The following is an 18,291-nucleotide window of genomic DNA, read 5'->3' as shown; positions in this document are numbered from 1 at the left end:
ACGTTAGGAGGATAAAAGGCTCTTGTGTGTTTGTGCAAGCTCAGTAATCTTAGATCAGGTTGATTCCATTGGGAACTCACTCTCTCCCCTGAGATACAACATACTTAGTGGAGTATGATTTGCTTAGTTTATTGGACTATTTTATTGTTTTTTTAATTTGATTTTATATGCAATAATGACTTTAATTTTACTTTATTTAATGCATTATTGTCAGGTTATTTTACATTATGATCGACTGCAAATGCCTTGGCTTATTGTGTAAAAGCACATTAGATTAGAATATAATTTAAACAAATTAATCTGCCTTGGAGCTGTGTTTCTTATCATTGAACTTTTGATTTATTAGTGAAATATAGTGTCATTTAAATTTTTATCCTTTCATTTTGCTTTATTTTATTACTTGTTTTATTATAGTTTTCACTCAGAAAATGTCACAAACAATTACAAAGTGGTGACACAATAAATGAAAAAGCATTTTTTTAAGTTAAAAAAATATTGTAAAGCATACTTAAATAATCTGTCTCATTTACAGTAGTAGTGTAGTTTAAGTAATACCAAATAAATAAATAAAATAAAATAAATAGATATTACTATAGTATAGAATAGGATTTTAACTTTGCCATTGTTTCTCTTATCATTAAACTTTTGATTATTGACAGTCATTAATCACATTTATAATTAATTGTATAAGGATGTATAATTAAAATTTTTATTTACATTTTACCATTACCTGTTTCCTCCAATTACATAAGACCTTTATTTTTCATTACTTATTTTTCAGCATTTTCAATATTCAGTTATGCCAATAAAATAAGAGAAAAAGGTCTTCTCTTAGTTCCAAAAATACTAATTACACTTTATAATAAATTTTAATGACATAGTTGATATTTTCAGATAATAAAAATCCTCTTCCTGGATAGCTCTGCAGAATATTTCATTGAATTTGCTGTTCTATATTGTTTCTTAACAATTGAACTATTGACCATTTTACTACAAAATTGTTATCTTGGAACATTTTTATAGGCACACCTAAGCTGCATATTTGTAGTTATTCTTGTTATGGCAGTTAAGCACACTAAATTGAACTAAACGGAATTAGAACTTAGTGCAAGAGAGGAGACGTATACAAACTTCACCCCGTTTGTGTGTAGATTCTGAACCAGGTCTGTTTCACAGAGCTCTGATTCTCTGGTCTCTGCTTGCAGACTTTTTGTGGTCAGTCTCTGACTCACCTCCAGAAGACTGAAACCTCTCTCTATCAGTGCGTGTCCCCAGATCTCTGCTCTTTCTCTTCCATTACTGCTGACAAATCTCTCTCTCTGCTTGGCTCAGGGGAGTTGTGGTTTCTAAAAGGTTTCTGTATGTTTCCCATGCCTCTATCAGTCTGTGTCGAGAAAAATAATATATCCGCCCGAAACAAGAGACAAATGGCCAGAGACATTGAGAGGATGAGTGCCAAAACAACTGCAGCAAGTGAATCACGCACAGACCTTCATAAAAAAACAGACGCCACACAAGTGTTTTCACCATTTTATAACTTCATAATTTTAATCACATGTAATCTTAATCTCATGTGTAAACAAATTCAGAGGAGACCTCCATCATTGGCCTTCTGCTCTTTATAAATAACATCCTGACCTCTTGTTTGGGATTCCAGACGTCCAGACCTTACGTTTCTCTCGTGGACAGAATACCGAAACTGATTTTGAAATCCATTTTTACAGTTAGGATCATACTTTTATGTAATTATTTATGTATTTAGCATATTTTTAAAGAATATAAAGCAAGAACACTGGTGATTAAGTCAATGCTCTGAACATCTCAATTGTGTTTTCCCATCCTTACAAACACAAACCCACACAGACACTGAATTCTGACAGACAAAAAAAAAGATCTTGGAGTCTAGAATCCAAAAAGAGTGTCTGATTAATATCATTAGTATTATTTAATCAGGGTTCAAACATAGAGTACCTGAAAATGATGATTAACTTCACATGAACATGAGAAGAAAGGTAAATGACCCTTTTGATAAAGTCCATGAAACACGGCTGACCTTCATCAGAACAAAGACATAACTTTTTTTTTATTTTATTTTTTTTTTCCAAAGGCGCTTGTGGCTGTTATCTCGATATTCCTTCCAGTCAAAACATTATCAGTAGTGGTTTTTCAGTGCAAATTAAATAAAAACATAAAAAGGAATCACAACGTGTTAGAGCTACAATGCAACTGTTCAATCATTCATGAAATAAACAACAAATATTTACAAGCAAAATACACAATTATATTTAAAAAAATACTGTTTTTAACATTCACAACTAAAGAAAAATAGGGAGAAAGAGTGTGTTGGAGCGCACTTACACTTTTAGTGTTTATGAAAACTAAGTTACACAATGGTTATGTGCATTTGTTGAGCATATTCTCATCCAAACGATTTGGATTAGCAGTGTTTGTACAGAGAAACAGGTAATGTGATGGAACATACAGGTGTGTGTTGTTTTGGAACACCCTCTAGTGGAGATCAACCTGTACTTCCTTTCTTTGTAAGGCTTCAGAGCGTATTTGGACACTATAGAGGCAGCTAATGTTGTGTTGAATGTGGTTGAATTGGTGTTTTTTGTGTATTGTAGGGTGGTTCATTTAAGAAGTTCATAGAGAGTTTTGTGTGTTTGAGAGGGTGTGAGATATTCACACCTGTATGTGTGTAAATGGTTCAAACTAAAGGAGCATTAGGAATCATAACTGCACGTTTGCATGAAACCATGAGTAACAAGTCAGTCCATATTCACGGATGAAAACACATCCAAAGAAAGCTTCCGAATAAAAATAAGTTTAAAACACTAATCTTCTTGCCATAACAGCTTTTTTTTCCACGTTTCTCAAGCCTGGATTTTACTTTGACCCTTCATTACAGCCTTCACAATCAAGCTTTAAGAGTTAACCATGATTCTATATAGCTCTTTTCCTGTGGACTTTATTTTTTCCCAACAGCCCTAATCTCAGCCCCCCTCTCTTGCCGTGTCTCTTTCTCTATGTGAGGTTGTGGAGAGGTTGGCTGACCCTCATGCAGCTCCAGTAAAGTGCCCTGGCCAGCGTCAACACCACCAGCAACAACACCGCAGCCCAGGAGGCATAAATACCCCCGTACACACGTGCCTGGGACCACGTCCCTGCCTAGAGACAAACACAGACAAACAGAAACTTCTAATGACAGAATATAAAACTTACATTTTAAGTTCAATTGCTAACACATTACAACAAGGTTCAAACATAAGGTGTCATGGACCAGCGTTTCATTTTGGTCAATGTTTATGTTACATAAACATCAAAAGTTTGGGGTTTGTGTGACTTTTCTGATGCATTTTGTTTTTCTTTTTGAAAGAAATGTATAGTATTATTTAGCAAGGATAACTATTTAATATGAAAATGGTTCACATTAAGTGATTTGCTATTTGTGTAGTCAAATAAATAATATCAAAAATAAACAACAAGACATTAAATAAATATGGTTGATGCACACTCACAATCAGACCAGCGGCTGAGATGCTAAATAGCAAGCACAGTAGGTAACACCACAGACTCCGCCTCCTCGGATATCTCTGCCCAATCGAAGATCTGGTGAAGAGAAACATGAGTAAAAGACCAGTCAGAGGAACAGCAGGGGTTATGGAATGGAATATGCAAAACTATTTAAAGGCAAAGTGTGGTTTCTAGCTAGCACTATAGACCAATTTGGAGTAGACATTGCAGTTATTGTTGTGGCGGAAAAACATTGGTAACAAATGGAGGGAAACAGGAAAAATCCATGGAATAAGAGAAGAAATGTATTGTTGTGCCTTTGGATGTCAGAATCGGAATGCATATAATTTTTTATATAATACTTTTATAATAAATGTAATATAATTTTTTATTAAAAAATTTACAGCCAGTAAAAGGCAGTAACGTCAATCAAAGAGTTTGATTTATCTGTTAAATGCAAAATGTGTTGTGAATGTTGGCTCAGAAATACTCACACTTTTCTGCAATGGGGGCATCGAGCCAGTGTCCTGTCAGTAAATTCAGTCCACTGAAATGTTGAGAAAGTGGTTGAGCAGCTAATCTGAGGCAGTAGCATAAATAAAACAAGAATAAACTGCCATCTGATATTCGACTTTAACTTGATGCTGAACCTGAGCCGAGTGATTCGGTCAAGATGTCACTGCAGCGGAGAATGATACAGTATGATGCAGCTGAATTGTGTGTTTGTGTGTGTACCAGGAAAGTGTTGCTGCAGTGTCCGCAGGAAACTCTAGCTCCAGCAGGTTGTGGTTCTGGACTGGCTGGACCTGGATGGACTGGCCCCAAATTTATGATCCTCTTACTAGTCCAGACAAGGAGACAAACACATTTAATTATTCACATACACAACCCTGACTGTGACAAGACCATGTTTATCAGTGTCAAAGATTTCCTTTGTTTTAAATTGAACTCTGTCTACTTCTGTTCTCTCTCTTTTACCAATAAGGCCGAGGGCAGGCGATCCTTTGGGATGTGACCTTGCAGATGAGAAGACAGTTACAAGGACACCGAACATATTTCTTCCCTGCAGGTGCATTCTTTATGGGCTGGAAGGAATGAAGGTTCATTAAAAAAAATAGAAAAGGAGGAGAGAGACAGAGTTAATTCTGGTTACCCAAAAACTTAATTGTGTGTTGTTACTACATGAAGTGATTTTACATTTTGGCACTGTTAATCGATTACTAATTTCAATCAGATTAAATGTACTGTATGTTGAATCTTTCAATGTACTGTATATACAATATTGTTAAAATTAAATTAAGTATTGGTGAGCATAAGAGACTTCTTTCAAAAACATTAAAAGTTTTACTAAGCACAGTCTTTTGAATGGTAGTGTATTAATATTTGCTGACAGAAGCCCATAAACCGTCAATCAGTTTTATTAATTACTCAATTTGCGGTTTAAACTTTCTTGGAATTGATAAAAATATATTGTTTTTAGTTGAACAATAAAACAATAAAAGTATTTTAATTGAATCAATAGCTGTAGCATGCAAACAGTTAAACAATAAACAAGTCAAAACTTAAGAATTGAACAGTTGTTCCTCCCTGAGTTTTTAAAATGATGTATTAAGTGTATATAATTATATATATATAACTGTATATGTGCTGTGTCCCGACTCACTGTAGCTTCATTGCAGACTCCGCACTTGACCACGTGTTGGTGAATTTTGCCCTCAACGCTGATGAGCGACTGGCACACCCTACAGCTGATGACTGGGGCACTGCCACTTTCTGGAGACGTCAGGGGGGAATACGGTGGAGGGTTCTCGCCCATCAACACAGGGGGCTGAGTCGAGCTCGGAAACGGAGGAAAGCCTAAAAAAGGGAGAGATTGCCATTGCAGATTCTGATAGACATTCAGTATGCAAGTTTTATTGCTCCTGAAATCACGATGAAATTAAAATTAACCCATCTATTATCAAAATGCATGTTAAAGTACATCCATCATTTTTGAATAACAGTATCAGTATTACCAATTTAGCATAGATACAGGAAATATTGGCTCATAAAATAGCATAAAACATGAAAGTTTAATTTACTTTTCAAAGTTTAACTAAACACTGAAAGTTGTACTTTGGGAAGGTAAAACAGTTCTCTGTCCCGCAGGCCATTAGGATTAACAAGAAAATTTGATTTGGTCTCGAGATCTGCTGAAAGGAGCTTTACAAGGAGATTGCTGGAATGTGTCTAGTGGATCATGTACACATTTGCCTCTGATTGCGGGGGCCAGCTTTTTGAAACTGTCCTCACAAATATAGTGAAACATGTTAAAACTGATTTGTGAGGATATTTGTAGTTCTTACTCTTTGAAAGCTCCCAAAATCAAGTCGTAAACTCCATATAAATCCCAACGTGTGTATGATAATACTTAAATATGGTTTTCATAAAAATTCACCAGAATCACCACATCAGTTAAAAATCCCCACACCAACATCATCAGCACGCCCTTTAGTAACTTTTTATTGGCCCCGCCCACTCTGCACAACGATTGGTTGTGGTCTCCTCAGGCAACAGTTTCAGGCTTTCTGAATGGTCCAAAGATGTGCTAATCATCTGTGTCTGGGTGTAGCTAGAGTTTTCGGATTCGGCAGATTACTGTAAATGTGTAGTGCAGAGACCGACTCACCAGTAAATGTGGTTAAATGGGGACGAAGAAACCCCAAGTACAGTCGTCCTCAGTCTTATGACTAGTTTAAGAAAATATTGCCCCGTTATTAATATAATTTGTCGCGGTAAGGCCGATAACAGAACAGTAAACAGACCTGGACAACACAACAGTGATGTTCATTCATTAGCTGCGTAGTAGCCTCTCTAATGGATGACAAATATATGCGAGGATCAATTCAAAAATAATTTGTTTGACAAAATAATAGGTGTATCGTATGCAACTGCATTATACGCGGAGCAGCATGTATCATATTATACAGTGACAGCCGCGCGCGTGCACGTACGAACACACACTTCATCTGCTTCTCCACTACGATCCGCCAGAAAATCATATATTCAGGTCCTACCTCCATCATCACCAGCGTGCAAAATAAAGCAAGAATAACCGCACAGAACTGTACCTAACCAAAATCGTAGTAAATGCTGTAGTGTGCGTGCGCGGGCCCGTGACAGCGCAGAAAAGCGCCGCGCTCGCTACTCACTCTGCGGTTTGTTCGGAGCACCGTGTGGAGCTGCTCCGGGAGACACCCCACCGTTACCACCGCCAAGAGCTCCATCACCAAGATCCGAGAGCAACGGGGACCGCTCGCCGTCCGCCATAGCGCGAGCGAGGCGTAAAGAGGGGGAGCGGCGAGAGCTTGTATTGTTGTGCTACCGGAGTGTGTGTATGGAGCCCGCTTGCGTCCGCTACTGTGGCAACGCGTGTGCGCATCCGTGCGCTCGGGGGGTGTATTGCATGATACCCCTGAGCAATAATGCACGACACGATGTTTATTCTGTCACTTATTGCCCTTTCAAAGATCACTATATACACAAGAGGTGTGTCTTCTCAAAAACTGTGTGCAGCCAGAAATAAAGCGCATTCTTTTACAGCTTGCTTTAAAGTGTCTATAATAAAGACCAGTAATAAGCATTTATATGTTCTAGTCTTCATTAGAAGAATATGATCAAAATACAAATCGATGAGATCTTTATAACATTAAAGGCATTAGCAGACAACTTGCATATAAATACTAGTTGTTAAGCTATTTCTGAATAATAGGTCTTATTAAGATGATACTTAAATGTTTTTATGGTCAAATCTCCTTGCCAGCTAAGCCATTACATTTGTATAGTTTTTACAGTTTGCCTTAAAATATATTTAGAAAACATATAGAGAAGCACTCACAAATTAAAAGCATTCGCCGTTTTATTATGCTTAAAATTAAAATAAAAAAGAAAAGAGTTTTATATTATTGAATAACCTGGCAGCAACATATAAATGTACTTCTTACATAGGCACCTATTCCTTTCCACGTGGATTGACTTGATTCAGAAACATTTTATGTTTGTTTCCTGGTTCTAGTGCTATAAGTGAGGGAACTCATGGTTCATGTCTTGGATTCAAGATGGTCTGTGAGAACTGTATCTGTAGAAGTTGTCAGCACTGTCTATTCTGAACTGATGCAGCTCATGGTTCAGTTGCTCTCTCTGTGTTTCTCTCAGGTCAGGTTGATGCAGTCCATTGGTCTGTTCATGGGCAGTGTAATCTCCATTTCTTCTTTCTCCGCAATGAATTTGGCATTCCCCTCCTGTTTTTGCACTGAGTGAGGCAGGTGAAGATACAACTTACTGAAAAAAAAGCACAAATATTTACATACAGTATGTAGTGATTACTAGATGTAAAACATTTTACCTAATATTGTCATGATCCTGGTTTCTTTTCCTCTTTCTCTGTCTCCCTCTTGTGGTCACACACTCACACACACACACATCCACTCCTCCGCTCATTATCTCTTACAGCTGTTTCCCCTTTCGTTCCCTTCTCCTCACCTGTTCCCCTTTTTCTCTTGATTGTCTCTGCTTCTTATTCCCTCTTCCTAGCCCTGTCTTGTTGTCGGATTATTCAATGACCTCTCGTGAGAAACGTCTGTTCTCTAGTCCTGTCTTGTCTGTGAAAAGTGAAACCATAAATTCTGCTGTGAGTAATACTGCCATCAGTCTGTGTATTATCCAGCTGTGCCTGTTTGCAGAGTAGTAGGCTACCTGTTCAGCGCCTGCCCGTGGCTGTTCACCCTTTCTGCTATCACTATTCCTGACTGGCTGAATGCATCTCGGGAACCCTGCCTCTGTCCTCGTGGAAGTTTATGCTGATTTTTCTAAGATCCAGTCGTCTGGCAGTTTCTGTTCTGGCTCTGATTAATGCATGTGATTTGTGTTCTAATTATTCATTGAGGACTATTTCCTTTATTCATTAAAGACTGTTAACTGCATCCCTCCCTGGTCTTCCATCGTTCTTACCATAACAAATATATTTACTACTTTGGGTGCCATCAGAATGAGTTCAGACAGCTGATAAAAACATCACAATAATCCACAAGTAATCCTCACAACTGGTTGATTAATTAATGTCTTGTATTAAATGTGAAAAAGTCCATCCCTTATTGTCCTCTCAGATCAAAAGCCACCAACATATTTATTTAGAATGGGTTTTGGACTGTTTTTGCTTGTGAACTGTGTTTCTCTCCTGATTTAGACGACAACTTTTTCACTGGAGAAAGCAATATTATTGGTATAGATAACTATTTCAGCTGGAAGCAACATTATAAAGTTAAACATCTTGATGTATTTGTTTCTTCCAAACATGCAGACATTCATTTCACAAGATATTAATGGACTGAAGTTGTGTGGTTTACTAGTGGATTATTGTGATATTTTTATAAACTGTTTGAACTCATTCTGATGGCACCCATTCACTGGAGAGGATCTGTTTCTGAGCAATTGATGTAATGCTACAATTTTGAAGAAACAGACTCATCGACATCTTGGATGACCTGAGGGTGAGTAGATTGGTCATCTAATCCTTGAAGTAAATGTAATGTTTCTAACACTCTTGACACTGCTAACACACATGCTGTATGTTTAAGACTGAATGAGTGAGGAATAAGGAGTACCAGCATGTTGTCACAACACATGGATGAGGGGTACTTTCTGCTCAAGCCAAGAAACAAATCTTCAGTCCCAACAGACCTAAACAAAAACACACACGGTGAGAGGCCAGCTCTACAGCACCATATGTGATTCTGACATGCATGTATTTTGCCTTACTCTGGCTGTGGAAGGGGGTAGGTGAGGCAATCAATGTGCATATATATATATATATATATATATATATATATATATATATATACACAGTACAGACCAAAAGTTTGGAAACATTACTATTTTTAATGTTTTTGAAAGACGTTTCTTCTGCTCATCAAGCCTGCATTTATTTGATCAAAAATACAGATAAAATACAGAAAAAAGTAATATTGTGAAATATTATTACAACTTAAAATAATAGTTTTCTATTTGAATATACTTTAAAAAAATAATTTATTCCTGAGATGCAAAGCTGAATTTTCAGCATCATTACTCCAGCCTTCAGTGTCACATGTAACATCCAGTCTATCACATGATCATTTAGAAATCATTCTAATATTCTGATTTATTATGAGTATTGGAAACAGTTCTGCTGTCTAATATATTTGAATAAAAGGTTCAAATGAACTGCATTTATTCAAAGTAAAAAAAAAAATTCTAATAATATATATTCTAATAATATTTTTCTTTACTATCACTTTTTATCAATTTAACACATCCTTGCTGAATAAAAGTATTGATTTTATAAAAAAAAAGAAAGAAAAAAAAATTACTGACCCCAAATTACTGACCAGTAGTGTATATTGTTATTACAAAATATTTATATTTTAAAAACATAGATTCTTTTTTTTTTTTTTTTTTTTTTTTTTTTTTTACTTTTTATTCATCAAAGTATCCTAAAAAAGTATCACATGTTCTGAAAAAATATTAAGCAGCAGAACTGTTTCCAACTTTGATAATGAATCATCATATTAAAATAATTTCTAAAGGATCATGTGATGATGATCCTAGAAATTCAGCTTTGCATCACAGAAATAAATGATAATTTAAAGTATAACAAATGTAAAAACAATTATTTTAAATTGTAATAATATATCACAATATTACATTTTTTCTGTATTTTTGATCAAATAAATGCAGGCTTGATGAGCAGAAGAAACTTCTTTCAAAAACATAAAAAATAGTAATGTTTCCAAACTTTTGGTCTGTACTGTACATCCACTGAAGCTAAGCAGGGCTGAGCCTGGTCAGTACCTGGATGGGAGACCTCCTGAGAAAACTAGGTTGCTGCTGGAAGAGGTGCTAGTGAGGCCAGCAGGGGGTGCTCACCCTGTGGTCTGTGTGGGTCCTAGCGCCCCAGTGTAGTGATGGGGACACTATACTGTCAACAAGCACCGTCCTTCGGATGAGACGTTAAACCGAGGTCCTGACTCTCTGTGGTCATTAAAAATCCCAGGAAGTCTTTCGAAAAGAGTAGAGGTGTGACCTCGGCATCCTGGCTAAATTCGCCCATTGGCCTCTGACCATCATGGCCTCCTAACAATCCCCATATCTGCTGATTGGCTTCATCACTGTCTCCTCTCCACCAGTAAGCTGGTGTGTGGTGGGCGTTCTGGCGCACTATGGCTGCTGTCGCATCATCCAGGTGGATGCTGCACACTGGTGGTGGATGAGGAGATACCCCCTGACAATGTAAGCGCTTTGAGTGCCTAGAAAAGCGCTATATAAATGTAATGAATTATTATTATTATTATTATTATTATTATTACTGTATATATATATATATATATATATACTGTAGGGGAATTTACAGTTAAAACCCAAGGACTAGATATGTCGCAATGAAGACCAGGAGTCAGAGATGAGTTCAATTAATAATAATAATTTTACTTGAAGAAAATAATTTGCAATTTCATCAGCAGAAGTCAGCTTCAATACTCTCGACAGAGTTCGTTGGCCGCTCCCTTACAACTCAAAATCAACCACAGTTATACCCTGACAGACGATACTAATTGCGTCAATACATAAGTCAACAAAATTCTGATTGGTTCCAAAACCTAGATAAACTCTCCAAAGACGTATATCTGATACGCTGCACACTGGCAGTTGATCGTTTGTCCTGGGACTGTCTGAGCTTCTCCCTGTACAGACAGATACTAACACACATACACAGAGAACTTATCTAAAATTCAAGGCTTTCTAGCACTGGCGAGTGTCTTATCATTACGGTTGGATACACACACACAATATGTGGACATTAATCTTGAGGAAAAAAAATGCAGGGTAGAACAGGATTCTTTAATATCTCATAAGTGCACATAAGGTTACGCATTTCACTCTTGCCATAACTTGATTAATAGTCAAACAAGAAATCATGTAATAATATAATTAATATCAGTATGAAGAATATGGCAACTCGGCATCCACTCCTTCAATACATATATATATATATATACACACACACATATATATATGTATATATATTATATATGGTTGGGGTTGGTTGGTTAATTAGTGAACTTCACATCCTTACTCAAATGTTCGACAGCCGACAATGTTAAGCAGCACTTGTTAGAAACTAAAACTTGGAGATCTTCTTCCTCATCTTCATGGTTTGGGGAGATCATGCACGGACGCGAGACCCTCCATCTCTATTATTTGATAAGTTTGAAGTAAAAAATTGAAGGGGAGTTTTATATGATCTTTTTTTGTATTTTTATCGTCACTACGCTGCTCTTCCGGATGCTTCGCTTAGCGTTTCCATGGAGGCTGCACCGGACTGTACAGTCGTGGCCAAAAGTTTTGAGAATTACATAAATATTAGTTTTAAAAAAGTTTGCTGCTAAACTGCTTTTAGATCTTTGTTTCAGTTGTTTCTGTGATGTACTGAAATATAATTACAAGCACTTCATATGTTTCAAAGGCTTTTATCGACAATTACGTGACATTTATGCAAAGAGTCAGTATTTGCAGTGTTGGTCCTTCTTTTTCAGGACCTCTGCAATTCGACTGGGCATGCTCTCAATCAACTTCTGGGCCAAATCCTGACTGATAGCAACCCTTTCTTTCATAATCACTTCTTGGAGTTTGTCAGAATTAGTGGGTTTTTGTTTGTCCACCCGCCTCTTGAGGATTGACCACAAGTTCTCAATGGGATTAAGATCTGGGGAGTTTCCAGGCCATGGACCCAAAATTTCAACATTCTGGTCCCCGAGCCACTTAGTTATCACTTTTGCCTTATGGCACGGTGCTCCATCGTGCTGGAAAATACATTGTTCTTCACCAAACTGTTGTTGGATTGTTGGAAGAAGTTGCTGTTGGAGGGTGTTTTGGTACCATTCTTTATTCATGGCTGTGTTTTTGGGCAGAATTGTGAGTGAGCCCACTCCCTTGGATGAGAAGCAACCCCACACATGAATGGTGTCAGGATGCTTTACTGTTGGCATGACACAGGACTGATGGTAGTGCTCACCTTTTCTTCTCCGGACAAGCCTTTTTCCAGATGCCCCAAACAATCGGAAAGGGGCTTCATCGGAGAATATGACTTTGCCCCAGTCCTCAGCAGTCCATTCACTATACTTTCTGCAGAAGATCAATCTGTCCCTGATGTTTTTTTTGGAGAGAAGTGGCTTCTTTGTTGCCCTTCTTGATACCAAGCCATCTTCCAAAAGTCTTGGCCTCACTGTGCGTGCAGATGCGCTCACACCTGCCTGCTGCCATTCCTGAGCAAGCTCTGCACTGGTGGCACTCCGATCCCGCAGCTGAATCCTCTTTAGGAGACGATCCTGGCGCTTGCTGGACTTTCTTGGACGCCCTGAAGCCTTCTTTACAAGAATTGAACCTCTTTCCTTGAAGTTCTTGATGATCCTATAAATTGTTGATTTAGGTGCAATCTTAGCAGCCACAATATCCTTGCCTGTGAAGCCATTTTTATGCAACGCAATGATGGCTGCACGCGTTTCTTTGCAGGTCACCATGGTTAACAATGGAAGAACAATGATTTCAAGCATCACCCTCCTTTTAACATGTCAAGTCTGCCATTCTAACCCAATCAGCCTGACATAATGATCTCCAGCCTCGTGCTCGTCAACATTCTCACCTGAGTTAACAAGACGATTACTGAAATGATCTCAGCAGGTCCTTTAATGACAGCAATGAAGTGCTGAGGAAAGGTTTTTATGGGATTGAGGCCCTGTCCACACGGACACGGGTATTTTTATAACCGTGACTTTTTTTACGCGGTTCGGCCTTTCGTCCACATGAAAACGTAGTTTCAGGGCACCGAAACCGAACATTTTTGAAAACTACGGCCAGGGTGAGCATTTTCAGTAACACCGGTTGCAGTGTTGTCGTGTGGACAGTATAACCAGGGTTTTTGCCTTGCGACGTCAGAGTGTGCTCCGTTATCTGCTGTGTTTGACGTCAGATTGTGTGCTGCTGACTGCTTCTGATTGGCCAAGGTGACTTTACGATTTGGGTTATATCGCCGCCTGCTGGTGTGGCATGCTCTTGACAGCGCTTGATAGCATATTTTTGCGTTTTCATGTGGACGGGATTTTTTTTTTTAAACGCAGGAGGAAAAACTCCGGTTATAAAAATACCCGTGTCCGTGTAGACTAGGCCTAAGTTAATTTTCATGGCAAAGAAGGACTATGCAATTCATCTGATAACTCTTCATAACATTCTGGAGTATATGCAAATTGCTATTATAAAAACTTAAGCAGCAACTTTTCCAATTTCCAATATTTATGTAATTCTCAAAACTTTTGGCCACGACTGTACTTACAACCGTTGCAAATCAGCAGTCTTAACTGAGATAGTAGCGATTTATATTTTATTATAATTATTATATACATAACTTAAAAAATGATGTAAATACACAAATAGTCAAGTTTATTTAACAACTAAGCGAATAAATTTGACACAATTTTGTAACGATTTTATTAAATAACGTCATAAGTTATCTTTATAAAATGAATTTAATAATTTTTTACAACTTTTCTCTTTATTATTTTGCAGTACCAAGTGTCATACAGCAGATGGCAGACATACATTGCACATAAAGAGATCAGTAGCTTTAAAACTAGAACAGAACAGAATTCTGGCTTAGGTACAGCTTTCTTGAGTGACTAAACTGACCACGTTTATGTAAATAAATATGGATTTACCTGCACTTTGTTTATTTCTATAAAAAAAAAGTTATACATATCTTCAAGGGGTCGGTTTTCCAGCACCTGTCTGTTTGTAACGGTTTATAAAGGTAAATCCTACCAATAGAGTCTTAATTGCTAGCCAACTGAATTAAAGATAAGACTTGGTTTGTGATCAGTAGAAATGTCCAGCTAGCGTTGGATTAATGCTTCTTATGAATTTCAAGGAAAACAGGGATCATTACTTCAGAATTGTCTCTTTAAAATAGTACTTTTATTTATTTTAGTTTGTATATGTCAGTTAAATAATGAGATGTCAACATTTATTATTTTGAGGTCAGTGGTCTTCTCAAAGCATGCTGCCATGTTAATTTTAGATAAAGAAGTTGAGCTGATGACAAATTAGGTTCACTCGCTCACTGTCCCTCTCCACAGCGTTCAAATCTCCATTATCCCCCAGGATATAAACCTCGTAGCAAACTATCAAAATATAACTTAACAGATTTTAAGATTATTTAAGAAATGTAATTTTTGTCAAAGAAATTCCCACCCTATTTTGAGATATGCGAGGGCCATGTGCATTAGCCCGTTTCAGTCAGGGAAACTGATTGTGTGTGTATGTGTCTGTAAGCATGTGGAGGTTTGCTAAGACACAGCTGAATTTGTTGCCTGCAGCAGTTATAGAGGGGGTCTGTCAAGCTAGTTATCAGTATTCCATTCATGTGGTTTCTCTCTCCACTTCCATATCTTTCTCTCTCTGTGGTATTGTTTCTTTATGGTCATAGATCTCTTTCTGTTTCCCATATTTTTCAAAAAAGACTCAGAGACTCTCTTGTATTTCCTCAGCCCCTCCGTCTTTCATCTTATAAGTACACTCTGTGGAGAACCCTTCACTGTTTTATTCTTCCATTCTCAGCATTCCTTAACTGAACTGCTGTTGTCCCATGTACTGTCAATCTGAATTGAGAACGGATCCGCTCATGGAAATCATTTTGAGTCTGAATTGTGCATCTAAATTTCCAAAGGATTTATTTGAATTTGAGTGCAGCCATGTCTGAGATTTTCGATCTGTTGAAGCTGTTGTGTTTAAGGTTGTTTAGGTCAGATTTTTGGAGGATATATGGAGTCTGTATTGGAGTACAAATCTGTTTAACTGTTTAATCTGAATTCAAATGCAAAACCATTAAAGCTTGAATTCAGAATAAATCTGTTTATGAATTAAGAACAAACCTGTGTATGTGAGTTTTCACTGAGAACAAATCTATGTAGGAAGTTCTGAATTCAAAACCAATCTAGTCAAGGCAAGTCTGCTTTATTGTCAATTCTTCCACATGTACAGTACATACTTACAGAGGAATCGGAATTGTGTTACTCAGACTCCCGGTGCATACAGATAACACTAACAGTAAAGCCTAAAAATCTAAATCAAATATAAAATATAAGATACAGCTATACAATAAGGGAATGTAAAAAAGACATATAATAAAATTTAATTAAAAATAAAGTTAAATAAAGCAGCGCAAGGCACATGGCAGATAGAGTGTCTATTCATAGAGGAGTCTGAATTAAGAACAACTATACATGTACAAGTCTGAATTGAGAACAAACCTATGTCAGTGAGTCTGTACTGAGAACAAATCTATGTAGGCAATGTGAATTGAGAACAAATATTTGTAGGCAAGTCTGAATTTAGAACAAATCTACGTAGGGGAAGCTGAATTGAGAACAAATATTTGTAGGTGGTCCTATGAGAACAAATTAACATAGGCAAGTCTGAACTGAGAATTAAAAAAATAATAAAAATAGTCCGGACTTTAATACTAATATAATACTCCAATAATACTCCACATTTAAAACGTAAAATAAATTTTGGTCTGTTAACATGTTTTTGTGATTTTGAGTCTGATATTATTTAAATAAGAATCTTCCAATAGAATCATCCAATAGAAAAGGCTGTTATCACTGCATAGAAGAACAGAGATTACAGGAGCTATGCTCGTCCATTTCACGTGTGTTCTGGCTGAAATTCTCTTCATACCATTCCACTGATCTGATCTAATGTCAGAAATATGGCCAAAGCTTTTCCCAGCGTATCCCACCAAAGGAGCTGGCAGTCAGCACTAATGCCAGACAGCGCCAGAACCCATGCAAGAGCTGATTTCCTTAATCTAATTAACAAATTACCAAGAATAATGCTATGCCATAACCCAGTGCTTTTGAAAGCTGTGTGTTTAAATGTTAATTTCTGCAATTAGGGAAGTAATTGAGTTGTAGATCCAGCTGCCGCTGCCACATGTGTATGTGTCAGTGTTTGTTTTGTGTGAGCATGTGTGGGTGGTTACCCAGAGATTCAGGATTTTTCTGACTTCAGTCACACTGGAAACATGAGGATTTTAGATGACTTACAATTCTGTCTCCAATTGTTCACTGTAATTCCACAATGTCAGAAAACCCATGACTGGATGGTACTAAAGGATTACAATTCCATGCATGATATCTTGTATTTGGATTGGCTGCAGTTGTCTGCTCAGACTGATAGCTTTGTGTATTCATATAAAAACTGCCAAGGTGGAAAAGTTCTCACATCTTTTTGGGTGAGTTTCAGCAAAATGCACCTGTACAAAGCAGTTTGCAGCGACATTCCGGGCCCTTGGCAGAGAAGTGTTCAGCACTCTGAGAGATCCGCAGGCAGCTTCCTCCAGAGACAAGGGACAAGATTGAGCTCACACCACAGAGCAGGTTGTCCCCACTGGGAAGGCAGATCCAGCTCTGCCCTGGAGCTGCAGCAGCTGGGGCATTTGATGAAGATCCATGGGTACTCTTCACTGGAATCAGTTGGCACCATCACCAAAATGATCTACAGGTACGTAGTACTAGTTTTTACACAGTACTTAAAGCAGTCTATATGAAATAGAAACATTAGGCCAACCTAACTGTGGTGTAACTGGCTTGTGAGAAAGTGTCAACATTTCTGCAAACAATTGAACAAGTGCAAACTTGCTTATTTTATTATACCAGCAACATATATTATCTGCATGTTCTTTACAAAATATCACTCTTAAATTATATTTTAGAATCAACTGAATACAACGTCTAGGGGCTGTTTGACCCAAGCAGAATCTGATTTGCTTGAGCTTATATTCTGAATTTACACTACCATTCAGTTTGGGTTCAGTAAGATTTTTTTAATTCTTTCTTTCAAGATGCATTTATTTGCTTAAAAATGCAGTAACATTGTGAAATATTATTGCAATTCAAGAAATTATAGTTCTGTTTGAGTACACGTCTTTTGAAAAAGTTTGATATTAATATCATTTAAAATATACTTCCTTTCATCCAATGTTCCAGTCTAACATGATCCTTAAGAAATCATTCTAATATGAATAGAATTATGATTTGTTGCTCAATAAACTTTTCTTATTACTATCACTTTTGAAGACCATGGTGTGCTGATTAATATTTTTCAGGAAATCAAATTATCTTTCTTATGTTCTTTTATGAGTAATGGATGCTTCAATTTAAGCATTCTTGCTGAAGAATGTAAGCTCAGTATGTGATTTTTTTTTTTCACCTTAAAAAACATTTTCTTCAAGTGGAAGATTTAAACCATGATGACCTGTTTACTTCAAGCGATAGTTCACACGAAAATGAAAATTCTGTTATCATTTACTCACCTTCATGCTGTTTTAAACCTGTATGGATGTCTTCTGCAGAAACCTAAAGATGTTTTTAAGGAAAGTTGTATGGACCAAAAAAAAAAAATCTTTTGGAAAAACATAACAGGGAGTAATGTGATGGAATTTAAATTTTTGGGTGAACTATCCCTTTAATGAAAAGCAAATAGATAAATTTGGTTTGTTGGAAGATGTGCACGTTTTCAGTTTTGATAGTATTTAAGTAGAATTAGCCAAAAGAATACTTTAGTACAGAAGTATGATTCAATTATTCAAGTACATCCCTGATGTTATGAAGGGCCCATTCAGCACTGGTTTATTTTCGCAGTCATGTTTTT

The 18,291-nt window shown here is 37.0% G+C and overlaps 1 protein-coding gene across 1 annotated transcript; it reads right to left on the bottom strand.

Annotated features, from left to right (window-relative positions):
• Nucleotides 1-1,518: 1,518 nt before the first annotated feature.
• Nucleotides 1,519-6,954, bottom strand: LOC132154648 (type I phosphatidylinositol 4,5-bisphosphate 4-phosphatase-A). The gene is made up of 7 exons (XM_059563294.1): nucleotides 6,708-6,954; nucleotides 5,180-5,373; nucleotides 4,495-4,601; nucleotides 4,252-4,357; nucleotides 4,011-4,063; nucleotides 3,522-3,612; nucleotides 1,519-3,171 (listed from the first exon to the last, which is right to left on the bottom strand). Exons 1-7 carry the CDS (start codon nucleotides 6,823-6,825, stop codon nucleotides 3,028-3,030), a joined length of 813 nt encoding a protein of 270 aa, XP_059419277.1. The 5' UTR covers nucleotides 6,826-6,954; the 3' UTR covers nucleotides 1,519-3,027.
• Nucleotides 6,955-18,291: the final 11,337 nt, after the last annotated feature.

Source organism: Carassius carassius, chromosome 12, assembly GCF_963082965.1.
Source record: "Carassius carassius chromosome 12, fCarCar2.1, whole genome shotgun sequence".
NCBI classification, from domain to species: Eukaryota; Metazoa; Chordata; class Actinopteri; order Cypriniformes; family Cyprinidae; genus Carassius; species Carassius carassius.
This window is presented reverse-complemented; position numbering and strand designations above follow the sequence as displayed.

Coding starts and splice junctions, on each gene's coding strand:
- LOC132154648 (XM_059563294.1), bottom strand. CDS start 6,825: ATGGCGGACGGCGAGCGGTCCCCGTTGCTCTCGGATCTTGGTGATGGA. Junction 5,374..6,707: donor TGCTCCGAACAAACCGCAGA/GTGAGTAGCGAG, acceptor TCCCTTTTTTAG/GCTTTCCTCCGTTTCCGAGC. Junction 4,602..5,179: donor GAGTCTGCAATGAAGCTACA/GTGAGTCGGGAC, acceptor CATTCCTTCCAG/CCCATAAAGAATGCACCTGC.